The following is a 19,649-nucleotide window of genomic DNA, read 5'->3' as shown; positions in this document are numbered from 1 at the left end:
TAAAGATTGGGGACTTCAAAATTTAGGAATGTGAGAATTTGGTGATTTGTGAGTTTGGGGATTTGAGAATTTGGTGATTTGTGAGTTTGGGAATTTGAGAATTTGATGATTTGTGAATTTGGGGATTTGAAAATTTGTAATTTGAGAATTTAGAGATTTGCAAATTTTGCGATTTTACAATATACATGCTTGAGAATTAGGGAATTTGAGAATTTGACAATTTGACAATATAGAAGTTTGACAATTTAAGGACTTAAGAATTTAGGAGTCTGACAATTTGTTGATTTGTGAGTTTGGTGATTTGAGATTGTGACAATTTAACAATATAGAAGTTTGAGAATGTGAGGATTTGATAATTTGGGAACCCTCGTAATTTAATGATTTACTATTTCCACCACATTAAATCTAAATACACATAACATTCCGCTGCATCGTAACACTTTCCCTTCTTCGAGCAGGTGTCAATACGCAAAGTCATCAAGATTCATAGCGATGATTAACATATACTCATTTCATTCTTTGTCGACAATGAATTTGTTGTGATTTTTCTCTCTCTGCTAAATCAAAAATTGCCACTGTAATTTAGGGTTGGTTACAAAGGGTGGGGGGTGTAGCAGGTGCAAAGCACCCTGGTATCTAGTTGCGCAGCTCCCCTAGAGATAGGAAAAAGAAAAATGAAAAGCAAATATGTGCGCATCGTACATTTAAATATTCTGTCCATTTCTTTTAGTAAAAATTTTACTGTATTATTATTTTATTATTTTTTAAACTATTATAATGGTGCTTTATTAATTTACTATTCCATTTTAGAGTTTTACTGTAATATTTTCTTTTTTACAATTATATTATTATTTCACAATATTACTACGCCATTTTGCTATTTCATAATTTGAATTACCCTCTAGTTTTATAAAATAACTATCTCTTAATTTTCCAAATAAATATTATCTTATATCTTCGACACACAACTATGTAATTAGAACACCAAAACATTATATCAAAGTTGCAAATACTTATTTTAATTGTAAATAAAGATTCCATATCTCGAATGCGATACCACTCTTATCTCCTTTCTTGTCTCGTGATTCCCTCCGATCTTAGAATTAAAGATAAAATTATCGTAGAATTATTTAACAATTTAAAAATTGCTTATAAATATAAACAGACAGTTTATGTATCACTTTACCTAAAATGATCAAAATGACCTAAAAATGATTTTTATCAGTTAAATATAGGTTTGCAAGGGATTGAAAATTTCTCGATTTGAAATTTCCTAATTCCCAAATTTCCCAATTCTCAAATTTTCAATTCTCAAATTTCCCAATTCTCAAATTTTCAATTCTCAAATTTACTAATTCTCAAATTTCCCAATTCCCAAATTTCCTAATTCCCAAATTTTCCTATTACCAAATTTTCCATTTCCCATATTTACCAATTACCAAATTTCCCAATTTCAAGTTTCCCAATTCCCAAATTTCCCAATTCCCAAATTTCCTAATTCCCAAATTTTCCTATTACCAAATTTTCCAATTCCCATATTTACCAATTACCAAATTTCCCAATTCCAAATTTCCCAAATACCAAATTTCCCAATTCCCAAATTTTCCAATTCCCAAATTTTCCAATTACCAAATTTTCCAATTACCAAATTTCCCAATTCTCAAATTGTCCAATTACCAAATTTCCCAATTCCCACATTTCCTAATTCCAAATTTCCCAATTCCCAAATTTTCCAATTACCAAATTTCCCAATTACCAAATTTCCCAATTACCAAATTTCCCACTTCCCAAATTTCCCAATTCCCACATTTCCTAATTCCAAATTTCCCAATTCCAAATTTCCCAATTTTCAAATTCCCAAATTCCCAAATTCCCAAATTCCCAAATTCCCAAATTCCCAAATTCCCAATTCCAAATTTCCCAAATCCTAAATTTTCCAATTCCCAAATTTTCTCACTGTCTAATTCCCTAATTCCGTATTCCCTAATTCCTTATTTGCTAATCCCCTATTCCCTAATTCCCCAATTCGAAATTTCCCACATCCCAAATTTCCCAATTCCAAAACTAAACAACAGGGTATTGATTGTCTGTATTATCTTTACCAACAGTTTTCGGATTCGAATAGTAGCAAGTTTTGAAGGCAAAGTAGAAGACGCTAGGACGTCGGTGCGCAAGTTCTCGAGACGCGACGACAAGGCGCGTGTATTAATAGAGCCGACGTTTGTACGGAGCACGCGGTTTAAAACGACTCTTTGCTCTCTTGATCTCTTCTGTGTTTTAGAGCGTTCTAACCAGCCACCAGATCTTGCGCATTCTTGGATATCTTAGTCACGCGAATAAACGACCTCGATACGTCATTTCCAAAAAGAAAAATACAATGATTATTAGGGTGGTTCCATTTCGTAAATATTGCCAGGAGTTCTGTCTTCTGCTGGTTAAGATATTATTACGTTTCGCAATATTTTAGAGGGTGCTACCCTTATTAATATTTTCAACGAATCGATATACTTTCTCGACAAATCTCGGATTATGAAGTCACCAGACATAGTTGAGCTTTGCAGAGATGTTGAAAAGTCAACTTTGTTAGACTAACGTTATTTGCGAAATTGACTTCTATTAACGTGAAGTGGCTATTCTTAAATTGTTGAGTCAAATGTACTTAATAATATCTCAATGTTAAGTGAAGGTGTCGATGAGAAACTAGAGCTCTTTTTTCTGTAAGATTGATTACTATTAACTTCCAAATTTTTGTCACCAAAAATTTCACCCCGTGGTAAATGTATCTTGTAAATTTATATGCCAAATACTTGTATAAGTTCAGATTTTAAGGAATCTTTTTGGTGAATGATTTTATTTCCTTCGAAATTTAAAATCGTCTTAAAATTGATTAAATTAAAAATTTTTTGTGTTCATGCAGAAAAGGGTATAAAATAGCGAATCTGCATATTGAAAAAATTTTGAAGAAATCGGATTAAATAAGAGAAGTTAAAGTTAAATATAATTGCAATTATTCTTAACTTTAAAATCAAACACAAATTGTAAACTTGCTCTGCTCGCTAGGGGTTCTGCCTGCAGGCCCCCCGTTGAGTGGCCTTCGGCTACTCGCTTTTTTAGTTCGGTATAGTCACCGCCGACGCAATCAGAGATTGCACTGCATCCAGAGACTTATACCTATCCAAATAATTACTGATTTTACAGACTTCAATTTACTTAAAATTTAAGGTATTGCAAACGCATAGGTAAGATAAGAATGAGATGTAGAGATTTTTACGTCGTTACAAACGGTTAAATGTGTTCGAAACTATTAAAAACGATGTCAAACACGATTATTGTTGATTTTATCACGACTGAAGTCAATGACCAAACATTGTCACCGATAACAGTTTCAAGTCAGAGGTGGGAATTAGGGAGTTGGGAAATTAGGGAGTTGGGGAATTAGGGAGTGGGGGAATTAGGGAGTTGGGGAATTAGGGAGTTGGGGAATTAGGGAGTTGGGAATTAGGGAGTTGGGAAATTAGGGAGTGGGGGAATTAGGGAGTTGGAGAATTAGGGTGTTGGGAATTAGAGAGTTGGGGAATTAGGAAGTTGGGGAATTAGGGTGTTGGGAAATTAGGGTGTTGGGAATTAGAGAGTTGGGAAATTAGGGAGTTGGGGAATTAGGGAGTGGGGGAATTAGGGAGTTGGAGAATTAGGGTGTTGGGAATTAGAGAGTTGGGGAATTAGGGAGTTAGGGAATTAGGGAGTTGGGGAATTAGGGAATTGGAGAGTTGGGAATTTGGGAAATTAGGAAATTTGGGAATTGGGAAATTTGGGAATTGGGAAATTTGGGAATTGGGAAATTTGGGAATTGGGAAATTTGGGAATTGGGAAATTTGGGAATTGGAAAATTTGGGAATTGGGAAATTTGGGAATTGGGAAATTTGGTAATTGGGAAATTTGGAATTGAAAAATTTGCTCTGTCCCATTAACCCAAACAATTATACATAAATCCCAAAACACGACTCAATCAGTCAGTGAATGCCCAACACAGGGCATTATACCATACTAACGTCGAATCTCTTGTTCTCAGACAAAGCAAGCGTACGTTACACCTGAATGTACCTTTCTCGTTAATTGAAAGAGGTTTACTTTGCACCCAAATGTATAATAGTTACATTTTCCCAAACTCGGAGGAACACATATTGCACCTAAGTGTACCTTTCTCCTTAATTAACAGAAACAAATGCTGCATGTGACTGTACTTTTCCATTTAAGCAAGAGAAATCTATGTACGTTGTATTCGAGGTACAGTCAGGTGCAATGTGAGAAAGTAGGAGTGTCAGGTTAGAATCCCTTAGGAAGATTTCTTGCTGTGTCTGTTCTTAGCGTTGGAGTAACTAGATGGAGACCTGAGACATCTTTCAGGCTGGACTAGTTTTAATGTAATGTGGGAGATGTAGGATTTATAGAGGATATTTTTTGTATTTCACAGTGGAGAGGTTATTAGGTCATATTTTTAAGGTTATTCATTTTTTAGATATGAAGCTTTTGAATTTAATTTGGGAGTTATTAAATCCTCAAATTTGTGGAAATGTAAATTTTCTAATTTTCCAATATCTGAACTTTACAGTTCTCAAATTTCCTAATTCTCAAATTTCCCATTACCCCAATTTTCCATTTCCCCAATTTCCCAATTTCCCATTCCCCCAATTTCCCATTTCCCCAATTTCCCATTTCCCCAATTTCCCATTTCCCCAATTTCCCATTTCCCCAATTTCCCATTTCCCCAATTTCCCATTTCCCCAATTTCCCATTTTCCTCAATTTCCCAATTTCCTCAATTTCCCAATTTCCCAATTTCCCATTTCCCATTTCCTCAATTTCCCATTTCCCAAATTTCCCAAATTCCCAACTCCCCAACTCCCTAATTTCCAACTCCCTAATTCCATAACTCCCTAATTTCCCAACTCCCTAATTTCCCAACTTCCTAATTCCCCAACTCTCTAATTCCCCAACTCCCTAATTCCCCAAATCCCTAATTCCCCAACTTCCTAATTTCCCAACTTCCTAATTCCCCAACTCCCTAATTCCCCAAATCCCTAATTCCCAAACTTCCTAATTTCCCAACTTCCTAATTCCCCAACTCCCTAATTCCCCAACTCTCTAATTCCTCAATTCCTAAATTCCCAAATATTTCAAATTCCCATATCCACAAATTCCCAAATTCCTAATTCCACGTCTCCCCCGATTCGACAACTAGTGATATTAATAAAGTTGTCTTGAGGAAATGTTTTGTCGAGGAAGTTTATTTATTGGAACTTTAAAAGACGCAGCCCCGAAGAAATTGAATGCCAGCGAACAATTTTTGTCTGTGTTCGTGCTGTTATTTTGGTAGCTTGTCGAGAGGATAGTTTTGCTACGTTTATTGTACTTGTACGAGGATGCAGATGGTACATCGAAAGACACTTCACGGTTATTCTTGTATGCATAAATCTTGTTTTTGAACATTACAAGGTCTTTTTCGTTAACTTCATTTTTTATGGAAATTGCAATCGTTGTGATGAAATAACCTTGTGTTGATCATGTATATATATAATATATATTTTATTCATGTGTGGTACATATTACTTTATTAAATATACAGGGTGTCTTCAATATGGCGATGCAGTCACAAAATGGCTGAATCAAGGTGGAACACATATGACATTTCGCAATTTAAGAATTTGGAAATTTAGAAAGTTAGAAACTTAGAAATTTGACAATCTAGAAATTTGGAAGTTCAAAAGCTTTGCAATTTAGGAATTTTTCAGATATTTCAGAATTTAGAAATTTACTAACTTAGAGACTTGCAAATATACAAACACCAAGATTTGTGACCCAGAAAATTAAAAAATTGAAATACTTAAAAATGTAAAGATTTGCCTACTAATATTCTCACTAATAAATTTTTCAGCTAAAAGAATTATAAAATGGAATATAAAATTATATAAATTGCAAAAAGTTAGTACGTGACGTTCTTCAGTACTCATGCTCAATATTCTTCGACATCACCAGTTTCACAGATATTGGAGTTACGTGATTTAAATGGGTCACCCCGTGCGAAACCAAAGTGACACGTTCAATTCCGAACAAATAACAGAAACGGAAGAAACTATGAAGATGAAAGAACAGTTTGAACCTTGTTATCGATCTATCTTCTTCTCTCGTTACGCGCATCTGTTCTCCACGTAATCGGCATACATTACCTTACACGTTACTCCATAATCGAATACCAACGTTGATCTTGTTGCCGCTTATTTACTTCGTTTGTCTACGTACACCTCATTTGCATAAATCACACTTAACGGTGTCGCAATTCTGATATCATCTGTCTAATAATTTCAACCATTTTATGATGAAACGTCAACCATTTTATTTCTTTTCGCGTCGCGTTTAAAAAAAATTATACGCCCTGTTACGAAATTATTAATAAATTGGAAAGACGGAATCAATTCCTCGGGCAATTGGGTCATTTCGTTAATAACGTTTCTCAATTGTCGCGATCAATGAGAATGAAATAATTAACGCTTTACTGCCACTTTTAATTATTGACGATTATATTTACCTTCTCTTTTATTCGCTTTTAATTTAAATTTACTTTTACTTGTATTTACTTTTATTTTTTATTTTTTGGGAGTATTTTATTGTCAGATTCTGTGCAAGTTGGAATTCATTCTTTGTTTTGTAAGAAATTGAGATTGATGATTTGGAGGTTATTGGGTGGTCAGAAAGTCTTTTAACTTGCTTAAATATAGTTTTATTTATACTACTTTTATTTTATATTTTTTGGAAGTAGTTTATTATCAGATTCTGGGTAAGTTGGAATTCATTCTTTTTTTGTAAGAAATTGAGATTGATGATTTCAAGGGTGGTCAGAAAGTCTTTTAACTTACTTAAATATACTTTTACTGATACTACTTTTATTTTATATTTTTTCGAAATATTTTATTATGAGATTTTGTGCAAGATGGAATCCATTCTTTTTTTTATAAAAAATTGACACTGATGAATTCAAGGTTTATTGGGTGGTCAGAAAGTCTTTTAACTTACTTAAATATATTTTTATTTATACTAATTTTATTTTACATTTTTTGAAAATATTTTATTATCAGATTTTGTACAAGATTGAACTTTTTATTCTTTTGTAAAAAATTGATATTGATGATTTGAATATTGGGTGGTCAAAAATCTACAAAAGCAGCTTGCAACATTAATGACATTTATATTCTTTGGAAACATTTTCCCACTAGATTTTACATAGTATACAATATACTATTCTTCCATAAAAAATTAACATTGATAATTTGTAAGAATATTGAATAATAAAAAAGTTACAAAAGCAGTTCCCAACATTAGTGACGTTTATATTCTGTGCAAATTATTTTCCACCAGATTCTGCATAGAACAGAATTTCTTATTTTTATAAAAAAAAATTGACACTGATTTGAAGGAGTATGGATTGATAAAAAAGTTTGATTTCGTTCTGTCTCACCTCACGAAAATTGTGATGTAAGCTATAACTCCAGTCTACTCAAGATTGGTTTCCCAAGTTCAAAAATGGCAACCTCAACCCTCGCGTATTTCGTTGAAGGTCTCAAAACGATTCTAAAGGAAAATGGTCGTCAAACGTTACCCCAAAAAATTAACCTTCAATCCGTAACAATCTTGCCTTCATTCTTTACTAAAAAAATTGGTGCCACAAAACTTGATGGAAGCAAAGAAAATTATCGTGAAAAAGCAGCTCAAAATCTCGTCCAAGATTTTTATACAGAATTTGCACTATAGAGAAGTAGTTTGATGAAGCAAGAAAGAGTGACTGTGATGAAAGGCAAAACAGAAAATGTACTTCTTTGCTTCCTACAACTTGCAAGCTTGAAGTCTCTTTAAAATTAATCAACTCAAAAGGCTGTCGTCTTATGTTCGATCGTTAATAATTTCAAATTAAGTGTAAATTCACTGAAAGGTATAGTGTTAATCATCCTTAAATTTGGGGATGAGAATCCTAAAATGGCAGTCGATAAAAATTCACAAAATGTCATCTTACGTTCCATCGTTAATAATTTCAAATGAAGTGTAACTACACTGAAAGGTATAGTGTTAGTCATCCTTAAATTTGCGGATGAGAACCCTAAAATGGCGGTCGATAAAAATTTGCAAAATGTCGTCTTACGTTCCATCATTAACAATTTCAAATAAAGTGTAAATACACTGAACGGTATAGTGTTAATCATCCTTAAATTTGGGGATGAGAATCCTGAAATGGCGGTCGATAAAAATTCACAAAATGTCGTTTTAAGTTCCATCATTAATAATTTCAAATAAAGTATAAGTACACTGAAAGGTATAGCGTTAATCATCCTTGAATTTAGAGATGAGAATCCCAAAATGGCGGTCGATAAAAATTTACAAAGTGTCCTCTTACGTTCCATCATTAATAATTTCAAATAAAATGTAAGTACACTGAAAGGTAGTGTTAATCATCCTAAACTCCTAAAATCCTAAAATAAGAACCCTAAAATGGCGGTCGACAAACATTTGCAAAATATTTCTTTTCGCAGCAGCTCTTGATAGTCGTCGATTTTCGTGGTCCCTATGACGTAGTTGCCATGAAACGAAAAAAAAGGGTGCACACGAATGTAGCCCCTTGGTAATGCGCGAGGGGGTCCAACGAAATTATGGATCGGACCTAGATACCACATCTGCGCATGACCACCGTTGGATCGTTCTGCCTTTCTTCATCCTGTTTCTACCACCTTCTCCTGCATGCACACACCTATTCCCCTAACTGTCTTCGTTTCGCCTGGTCCCCCACATCCCCCTTCTTCGCCATACGTTCTAACAATGTCAAACACCATATCCTAGTAATTGTTACAGATTCCTGAATTACGAGCTTAATATTAGCGAGGCGGAAAAATATCTTTATAATGTTATCTACCCTTTATACTGTTAATGTTAGCTCGTCAAACTGAGAGGAATATATATTGTACTTATGTGTATCTTTAGTCTTAATTAGGAGCGTATGCTGCATGTGACTGTACTTTTACATTTGAGCAAGAGAAATCTATGTTGCGTGCAGGGTACTGTCAGGTGCAATGTGGGAAAGTGGGAGTGTCAGGTACTCTGGGGATTTCTTGCGTTTTTATTAGAATCGAGGAATTAGATTAGGGATATCTTTTATGAAATGTGGATTAGTTTTAATCTTGTAATGTGAGGATTGTAGGGTTGGGGAGAATTTTTGCGGTGGGAAAGTGGGTTATTAGGTCAGATTTTCGGGATATTACAATTTTTCAAATTTCCAATTTGCACTATTACAATTTTTCCAATTTCCAATTTGCACTATTACAATTTTTCCAATTTTCAAATTTCCACTGTTCCAATTTTCCAATTTCCCATTTTTAAATTTTCTTATTTTCCAATTTCCCACTTTTCCAATTTTCCACTTTCCCATTTTTCAATTTTCTAATTTTCTAATTTTCCAATTTCCCAATTTCCCACTTTCTCACTTTTCCAATTTTCCACTTTCCCACTTTCCCACTTTCCCACTTTTCCAATTTTCCAATTTTCCAATTTTCCAATTTCCCACTTTTCCAATTTTCCCATTTCCCACTCTCCCACAATTCCAATTTTCCACTTTTCCAATTTCCCACTTTGCCAATTTTCCAATCTCCCAATTTCACAATTTCTCACTGTCCCCATTTTCCAATTTCACAGTTTCTCACTTTTCCAATTTCGCGATTTCCCATTTTCCTAATTACTTTTTCCAATTTCCTAATTTTCTTCTCTCCCAATTTCCCAATATCTAAATTTCCTACTTTCCCAGTTTCTTACTGTCTCCATTTTCCAATTTTTCAATTTCTTACTTTGTTAATTTACCAGTTTTCTAACTTTCCAAATTTCCCAATTTGCTAATTACTATATTTTCCAATTTCCCAATTTCTTAATTTTCGTATTTTTTAAGTACCAACTTTCAAAATTTACAAACGTCCCAAATTCCAAAATTCAATGTCATCCACATTTTTAAATCCCCTTTCTCAAAATTTTTAAAATCCCTCAATTCAAATTTCCAAATCCCCTACTTTGCAATTTTCCAAATCCTCCAACTCCTCAAGTTTCAAACACCCAAAGTTCATTAACACATTCCCAAATCCTCGAAATCGGACTTAACCCGTAACACCGTTCGCCATACTCGCGATACAAATTGCTTCAAGAGTAGCATTATAAGTTGTACCCGGTATAAATCAACCTGGCTAAGCTTCCTCGTACTTTACGAACTCATAAACTGCGCGATCACTGCGGTTGAATTAATTATAAACAACAGTAATATAAATTGCTGATTCGTACTTGTGCAGTTGTGTTTTACCGACACACTACATGGACACTGGGACGTAGAATTGTGGGCAACGTGTCAATTAAACTTGATGCTCCGTTGGCATCACTTAGTTTATGATGTAACGATTAGAGACACGCTAAAGAATGTCTGATAATTTATTGTTAACTATGCTATTATCGATGTGCGTTGTACTTTGTTTATAATTTTTATTTGGGAACGAAGAAATATTTACAAAGTTACAACGTTACAATATTATTATGCTATTTTGTTGTGATATTATTGAATTTTTTTATTGGATTGTTTGAGAATTTGTTAACCCTCTTTAGTTTAGATTATTTGATCTAATGTGTTTGAATGAATTTTTTTTGCTATTTATTTAGTATAATTTGTTATATAATTTGTTGAAATAAATCATTTTTATGTACATCATTTTTATTTTGATGTATTAATCAGATATGTAAATCTTCTACATATGAAACTAATATGTAAATCTTGTACATATGGATCTAATATGTCAAGCTTTGATATATTAGTGTGACACGTAAGTCTTCTACATATGAATTTATATGCAAATTTACATAAGAATCTAATGTATACATTCTTCATGTGTAACTCTTCTACATATGAAACTAGTGTGTAAATTTTCCACATACGAATCTAATGCAAAACCTTGATATATTAGTATGACGTGTAAGGCTTCTACATATGAATCTATGCGGAAATCTACATAAGAATCTAATGTGCACATCTTTCATATAATAATGTCATGTGTAACTCTTCTACATATGAAACTAATTTGTTAATCTTCCACATACGAATCTAATATATAACCTTGATACATTAGTGTGACGTGTAAGTCTTCCACATGTGAATCTATATGCAAATCTACATAAGAGTCTAATGTGTACATTCTTCATATATTAATGCCATGTGTAACTCTTCTACATATGAAACTAATGTGTAAATCTTCTACATACGAATCTAATATAAAACTTGATATATTAGTGTGACGTGTAAGTCTTCCACATGTGAATCTATATGCAAATCTACATAAGAGTCTAATGTGTACATTCTTCATATATGAATGTCATGTGTAACTCTTCTACATATGAAACTAATATGTAAATCTTCCACATACGAATCTAATATAAAACCTTGATATATTAGTGTGACGTGTAAGTCTTCCACATGTGAATCTATGTGCAAATCTACATAAGAGTCTAATGTGTACATTCTTCATATATGAATGTCATGTGTAACTCTTCTACATACGAAACTAATTTGTTAATCTTCCACATACGAATCTAATGCAAAACCTTGATATATTAGTATGACGTGTAAGGCTTCTACATATGAATCTATGCGGAAATCTACATAAGAATCTAATGTGCACATCTTTCATATAATAATGTCATGTGTAACTCTTCTACATATGAAACTAAGGTGTAAATCTTCTACATACGAATCTAATATAAAACCTTGATATATTAGTATGTTGTGTAAGTCTTCCACATGTGAATCTATGTGCAAATCTACATAAGAATCTAATGTATACATTCTTCATATATGAATGTCATGTGTAACTCTTCTACATATGAAACTAATATGTAAATCTTCTACATACGAATCTAATATAAAACCTTGATATATTAGTGTGATGTGTAAGTCTTCCACATGTGAATCTATATGCAAATCTACATAAGAGTCTAATATGTACATTCTTCATATATTAATGTCATGTGTAAATCTTCCACACATGAAACTAATGTGTAAATCCTTCATATATCAATGTCTTATGTAACATCCCAGAATTTTCAGAATTGTTACACATATGTAAATCTTCTACGCATATTACTATGAATTTAATTCATAAAAAATCTTTTGTTTCGCAGTAAATCCTGGAAATACTACAACAATGGGCGAGAAGACGTTCAATCTCACTTGGAACAATCATCTGGCAAATCTATCTGGATTATTTGAAGGACTATACAAGAGTGGTTCTTTGACCGATACAACGTTAGCATGCCAAGGTGGGATGCTAAGGGCTCACAGATTAGTTCTAGCTGCCTGCAGCCCTTATTTCGAAAGGGTTTTCAAGGAACATTATGGCGAACAACCTATTTTAATTTTGAAAGGTGCGTTAACTCACTCATTCACATCACACAGCTCACATTAATGTACTCATAAATATCCACCCTCTGCTTCATTCTTTTAATTTCAGATTTTTAACGAATTTTTAAAGAACTTCAATTTTCATGAAATAAATTTTTTGTCAGATAAATAAATTGCTTCAATATTTTCACTTATTTATTCATAATAAATGAAGAGCGTATTTTTCTCGTATTCACATTGTTGCATTTGAAAGAAACCCCCTCTTGATCTACTTTCTTCATTTTGTTAACTCACTCATTCACATGATACACCCACATTAATAAACTCATACGTGTCTTCCCTTTACTTCATTCTTTTAATTTTATATTTTTAAAGAATCTTTAAAAACTTCAATTTTCATGAAATAAATTTTTTGTTAGATAAATAAATTGCTTCAATATTTTCACTTATTTACTCATAATAAACGAAGAACGTATTTTTCACGTATTCACGCTGTTGCATTTGAAAGAAACCTTCTCTCGATCCACTTTCTTGATTTTCTAAATTAAAGACTTGGTAAACAAAATTACGGAGAGCAAATGTTAAAATAAGAAATCAAACATACCTCCTTCATCCACCGTACAAATAACGTTTCAAAGTAACACCCTGTACAATAAACTACCCCGTGTTTAAACAAGAAAACAAAATGTTGCATTAGGTGTCGCGGTAGAAGAAATGGAATGTCTGTTAGACTTCATGTACCGAGGTTCGATCGACATCGCCGAAGAACACTTGCCATCGTTGATCAAAACCGCCACGGACCTTGAGATCCGAGGTCTTTCAGGTGACCAAAGAAACCAGGAGAACAATCGTAGCCCTTATACAAGGGTCGAAACACGAATGCAACGATGTCATATAGAAACGAGAGTCCACACAACCGAGTACATGAAGGAGCCATCCGTCATCCCTTTTTTGCCGAAACAATCTTCCGTGGAATCGTTCGAGGATCACATCAAAATGGAGGAAATCGAGGTCGAAGATGACCCGATGGTGATCGATGGACATGATGATAACTTTGATGAACCTTTACGATCTTCCGAAACGCAAATTGTAAGTTTATGTTGATGTTCACTTTTTATTGGTTAGATTTTATAGGTTCATATGTAACAGCCATGTGTTTCATATGAGTCAACTAATATTATTTTTTTAATTTTGGAAGAGAAGGGTGAAAAGTTTGAGAAATTGAAATTTTGAGAATTTGGAAATTTGAGAAATTACAAATTTGAGAGATTAAAAGTTTGTGAAATTGGAAATTTGAGAATTGGGAAATTTGAGAGATTAAAAGTTTGAGAAATTGAAATTTTGAGAATTTGGAAATTTGAGAAATTACAAATTTGAGAGATTAAAAATTTGAGAAATTGAAATTTTGAGAATTTGGAAATTTGAGAAATTACAAATTTGAGAGATTAAAAGTTTGAGAAATTGAAATTTTGGGAATTTGGAAATTTGAGAGATTAAAAGTTTGAGAAATTGAAATTTTGAGAAATTGGAAATTTGAGAAATTAAAAGTTTGAGAAATTGAAACTGAGAATTTGGAAATTTGAGAAATTACAAATTTGAGAGATTAAAAGTTTGAGAAATTGAAATTTTGAGAATTTGGAAATTTGAGAGATTAAAAGTTTGAGAAATTGAAATTTTGAGAAATTGGAAATTTGAGAAATTAAAAGTTTGAGAAATTGAAACTTTGAGAATTTGGAAATTTGAGTAATTACAAATTTGAGAGATTAAAAGTTTGAGAAATTGAAATTTTGAGAATTTGGAAATTTGAGAGATTAAAAGTTTGAGAAATTGAAATTTTGAGAAATTGGAAATTTGAGAAATTAAAAGTTTGAGAAATTGAAACTTTGAGAATTTGGAAATTTGAGAAATTACAAATTTGAGAGATTAAAAGTTTGAGAAATTGAAATTTTGAGAATTTGGAAATTTGAGCGATTAAAAGTTTGAGAAATTGAAATTTTGAGAAATTGGAAATTTGAGAAATTAAAAGTTTGAGAAATTGAAACTTTGAGAATTTGGAAATTTGAGAAATTACAAATTTGAGAGATTAAAAGTTTGAGAAATTGAAAGTTTGAGAATTTGGAAATTTGAGCGATTAAAAGTTTGAGAAATTGAAATTTTGAGAAATTGGAAATTTGAGAAATTAAAAGTTTGAGAAATTGAAACTTTGAGAATTTGGAAATTTGAGAAATTACAAATTTGAGAGATTAAAAGTTTGAGAAATTGAAAGTTTGAGAATTTGGAAATCTGAGAAATTACAAGTTTGATAAATTGAAAGTTAGGAATTTAAAAATTTGAGAATTTGAATCATTAAAAATGTGAAATTATACTATTTCAAAAATTAAAAAACCTAAACGTAATACTTCAAAAAAGAATAAACTTGAAAACTAAAAATATTTTCCACAAAAGAATTAATTTCGAAGTAGACATCCATACACTCTAAGAATCATAATAATTAATATTTTCCTATCATCCACATCTTTCTCCTTACATTTCACATCCAACAAAAATCGACCAATATCCATAAATGCTTTTTAAAAAAGTCCGTACCCATAAATAGAAAAAGCAGAGTTAACCTAATTGAGATATTTTTCGTCTTTATTTTTATCCATATCTCCCCGGCGTTATCTAATAATTAATCAAGAGCAAAGTAAGAAGGAGAGCAACTTCGTTTCATATCTTTTGATCATTAAAGTTGCGTCTCGAAAACTTCTCGGTCGGATGCATGGAATTCAAAAGTTTGGTTAAATTGAAAGAAGTTGATTCGATGGGTTCGTGCACGTACAAGCTAATGAAGTTTGTGTAAAAACTTTCGGACCTCTCTAATTTAACTTGTGTACAGGTTCGTTTCATTTCGTTGCGAAAAAACTACGTTATTAATAATAACGTGTCTTGTACAAGAATCTACCTCGCATATTAAATGAATTGCTTAATAACAAGTATAATCATTATCAAGAATTTAAGTGGGTGATGAGTTCTGATTACACTGAAGTGTTTGAATTATCTCAATTTAATTGTAATCTTATTTTTATTCGAGAGAGACAATCGTTATCGATTCATTTTAATTTAGATTGCAATTGTTATTGAAACTTTTTAACTAATATTTTATTCAAAAGTAACAAAACTAACAAATATACTAACATAACTATACTATACAATACTAACAAAAGTAAAAGTTGTTGATACACATAATTCTATCTGGTTTTTAATCTTTAACAAGCTAAATTAAAATTGGTAAACTTTTAACAAGATTTAATAAAACTTTTAAGAATTGTTTGCAATAATAAAATTTCTCTATTTATTTTGAATGGAGTAACTGAAAGATCCTCCTCATATTAGACAGTCGTCCATTTTGATTCCTCAGTCACCCGCCATTTTCATTTGTTTCATACATTATCAAATTTTAAATTGTACTCAAACTTGGAACAATACTTTACTTCAACTTCAAACTTGTCGAAAGTGTTTTAATGTCATTTGCAAATCGCATCACATTTAATAATATAGTTAAATAATATATATTACATATGTATAATAATATAGCTAAATAATATATGTAATATATGTATAATAACACAGTTACATAATATATATAACATATGTATAATAATATATCTAAATAATATACATAATATATGTATAATAATATACCTGAATAATATATATAACATATGCATAATAACATAGCTAAATAATATACATACTATGCAATGTATAATAATATATCTAAATAAAATATATAATATATGTATAATAATATACCTAAATAAAATATATAATATATGTATAATAATATAGCTAAATAAAATATATAATATATGTATAATAATATACCTAAATAAAATATATAATATATGTATAATAATATACCTAAATAAAATATGTAATATATGTATAATAATATACCTAAATAAAATATATAATATATGTATAATAATATACCTAAATAAAATACATATTGTATGTATAATAATATACCTAAATAAAATATATAATATATGTATAATAATATACCTAAATAAAATATGTAGTATATGTATAATAATATACCTAAATAAAATACATACTGTATGTATAATAATATACCTAAATAATATATCTAATAAAATAGCCTACACCTCAATATTTCATCACAAACAGACAAACACCCTTTTCTTCTTACAGAGACACATGCCTCCGCCCATGTACAAACGCGAAACAAGATTCAAGGGTCAGAAAAGAGTGTCCGTAGGACGTTCCACAAGGAACAGCGATCCATTAGAAATCAAGCCGAAAGATCGACTAACCTTAAAGGAAAACAGTACAAGGGACGAAAATTACGACGACTCATCGAACACGGTTAAATCCGAGCTGAATTTCAACAACGGATCCTCAGATCCCACGGTACCGGACATTCAGATGAACGACGACTTACAAGAACGAGATGAGAGTACGGTACGAACAAGAAAAACGCAATAATTACGATTGGTCTTCCGTCCATAATCACCGAACATTATCCACGCTATTCAAAATTACTTGTCATTAATCTTCTCTCATTCGTTCACGTTCAATTAACTGTGTACCGATGTCGAAGCATGAGATGGCGCGTGAAGAAGCAGGTGTTTAAATGAACACGTAGTAAAACTATACTAGTCTTATATTTTTATCTTCTTTTTTTTAAGTTCATATATGGTAGAGTTTTTGTGTTCTTGAGGTACTATGTTTATCAATTTTTGTAGACTTGAATGTTTATATTCAGGACGCTCGTATGTTCATTCATTTCTACAATTACGAATATCTATATTTTCAAGTTCCTACATCCTCAAGTTGCTAGAACCTCAAATCGTAATATCTCCGAATTTCTATATACCTAGATTGGTACCTTCCCAAATCGCGATATTCCCAAATCAGTACGTCCCCAAATCGCTATATTCCCAAATTTCTACGCGCTCAAATCGCTACGTCCCCAAATCCCTACGCCCCCAAATCGTTACGTTTCCAAATCACCACGTCCCCAAATCGCTAGGTGCCCAAATTACCACGTCCCCAAATTGCTACGTCCCTAAATCGCCACGTCCCCAAATTACCACGTCCCCAAATCGCTACGCGCCCAAATCGCTACGCGCCCAAATCGCTACGTCCCCAAATCACCACGTCCCCAAATCGCTAGGTCCCCAAATTACCACGTCCCCAAATCGCTACGTCCCCAAATCGCCACGTCCCCAAATTACCACGTCCCCAAATCGCTACGCGTCCAAATCACCACGTCCCCAAATCGCTAGGTCCCCAATTTACCACGTCCCCAAATTGCCACGTCCCCAAATCGCCACGTCCCCAAATTACCACGTCCCCAAATTACCACGTCCCCAAATTACCATGTCCCCAAATTACCACGTCCCCAAATCGCTAGGTCCCCAAATTACCACGTCCCCAAATCGCTACATCCCCAAATCGCCACGTCCCCAAATTACCACGTCCCCAAATCGCTACGCGCCCAAATCACCACGTCTCCAAATCACCACGTCCCCAAATCGCCACGTCCCCAAATTACCACGTCCTCAAAACGCTACGCGCCCAAATCGCTACATCCCCAAATCACCACGTCTCCAAATCACCACGTCCCCAAATCGCTAGGTCCCCAATTTACCACGTTCCCAAATTGCCACGTCCCCAAATTACCACGTCCCCAAATCGCTACATCCCCAAATCGCCACGTCCCTAAATCGCTACGTCCCCAAATTGCTACGTCTCCTTCATCTCCAAATTCCTACATCTCCAAATTGCTATATCACGCACCCCAATTAGACCAAAAACAATGACCATCAACAAACATCCCTCAAGCAACCAATATAATACTCCTTACATTCAGCAGTTGCCATTGCCATCATAATCCTCACTTGTATGTACCCTAAGTGTTCTGTATGCAACTCTAAGTCTGCACCTCTTTTTTAATGTTAATCATCTTTAACTTTAACTCCCCGCGCCAACTCATGTGTCGACATACATATATGTGTCCAACCGTTCTTGTAAGTTCAACTTATTCCAATCTCCCTACGATGCGTTTACTCATATTATCGGATCATTCGCAGGATTCTTCCAAAGATACGAACGAAAGTTCAAGGTTAACTATAAAGAAGAAGAGCGACATCTCGTCGAAGAGGACGGCGCTGGAGGGAAAGGAGACCAGACCTATACTGCCCAAATCGGAGAAAGCACAGTATAAACCTTTTTCGTGTGATCTTTGCACTTTAGCTTTCACGAGGGCATCTCATTTAGCCAGACACAGAAGAGTTCATACGGGGGAGAGACCGTTCGCGTGTAGTATTTGTCCGAGGATGTTCGCTAGGCAGGATAAACTGAAACAACATTTGGACTCGCATTTGCAGTGGCCGAAGAGGAAGAGCAGTTTGTCGAGCTCCAGTTGTCATTCGGCGTCGTCGGTGCCTGGGAAGGGGAAGAGGGGGAGACCACGGAAGGTTAGATACTTTTTTTGGAAATTTTTATTGAAATTGGTTGATGGAGGGTTAGTTTGGTGTTGGTTTATGAAATTTTAATTTTGTGGTTTTAGAAGGTTAGAATTTTAGAATTTTAGAGTTTTAGAGTTTTAGAATTTTAGAATTTTAGAATTTTAGAATTTTAGAATCTCATAATTTTCCATACTACAATTTGACAATTTTATAATTTTACAATTTTACAATTTTGCAACTTTACAACCTTACAACCTTGCAACTTTACAACCTTGCAACTTTACAACCTTGCAACTTTACAACCTTGCAACTTTACAACCTTGCAACTTTACAACCTTGCAACTTTATAACCTTGCAACTTCACAACCTTGCAACTTCACAACTTTGCAACTGTACAACCTTACAACTTCACAACCTTACAACTTCACAACCTTACAACTTCACAACCTTACAACTTCACAACCTTACAACTTCACAACCTTACAACTTCACAACCTTACAACTTGACCTTACAACCTTACGACCTTGTAACTTTACAACCTTGCAACTTTACAACCTTGCAACTTCACAACTTTGCAATTGTATAACCTTGCAACTTCACAACCTTACAACTTCACAACCTTACAACTCTACAACTTTACAACCTTACAACCTTACAACCTTACAACCTTACAACCTTACAACGTTACAACCTTATAACTTTACAACTTT

The 19,649-nt window shown here is 33.2% G+C and overlaps 1 protein-coding gene across 5 annotated transcripts in view; it reads left to right on the top strand.

The window, feature by feature from the left end:
* Positions 1-19,649, top strand: part of LOC100875444 (uncharacterized) — a 28,516-nt gene that overhangs the window by 2,898 nt on the left and 5,969 nt on the right. For 4 of the 5 annotated variants that reach the window (XM_012280022.2, XM_003701036.3, XM_012280023.2 and 1 more), the window contains 4 exons: positions 12,240-12,482; positions 13,157-13,548; positions 16,657-16,926; positions 18,561-18,947. In XM_012280022.2, the coding sequence (XP_012135412.1) occupies positions 12,263-12,482; positions 13,157-13,548; positions 16,657-16,926; positions 18,561-18,947 (1,269 nt within the window). In that variant the 5' untranslated portion in view covers positions 12,240-12,262. The remainder of the gene's footprint in view (positions 1-12,239; positions 12,483-13,156; positions 13,549-16,656; positions 16,927-18,560; positions 18,948-19,649) is intronic. The other variant, XM_012280026.2, reaches the window with a different exon arrangement.

This window comes from Megachile rotundata, chromosome 2 (assembly GCF_050947335.1).
Source record: "Megachile rotundata isolate GNS110a chromosome 2, iyMegRotu1, whole genome shotgun sequence".
NCBI classification, from domain to species: domain Eukaryota; kingdom Metazoa; phylum Arthropoda; class Insecta; order Hymenoptera; family Megachilidae; genus Megachile; species Megachile rotundata.
This window is presented reverse-complemented; position numbering and strand designations above follow the sequence as displayed.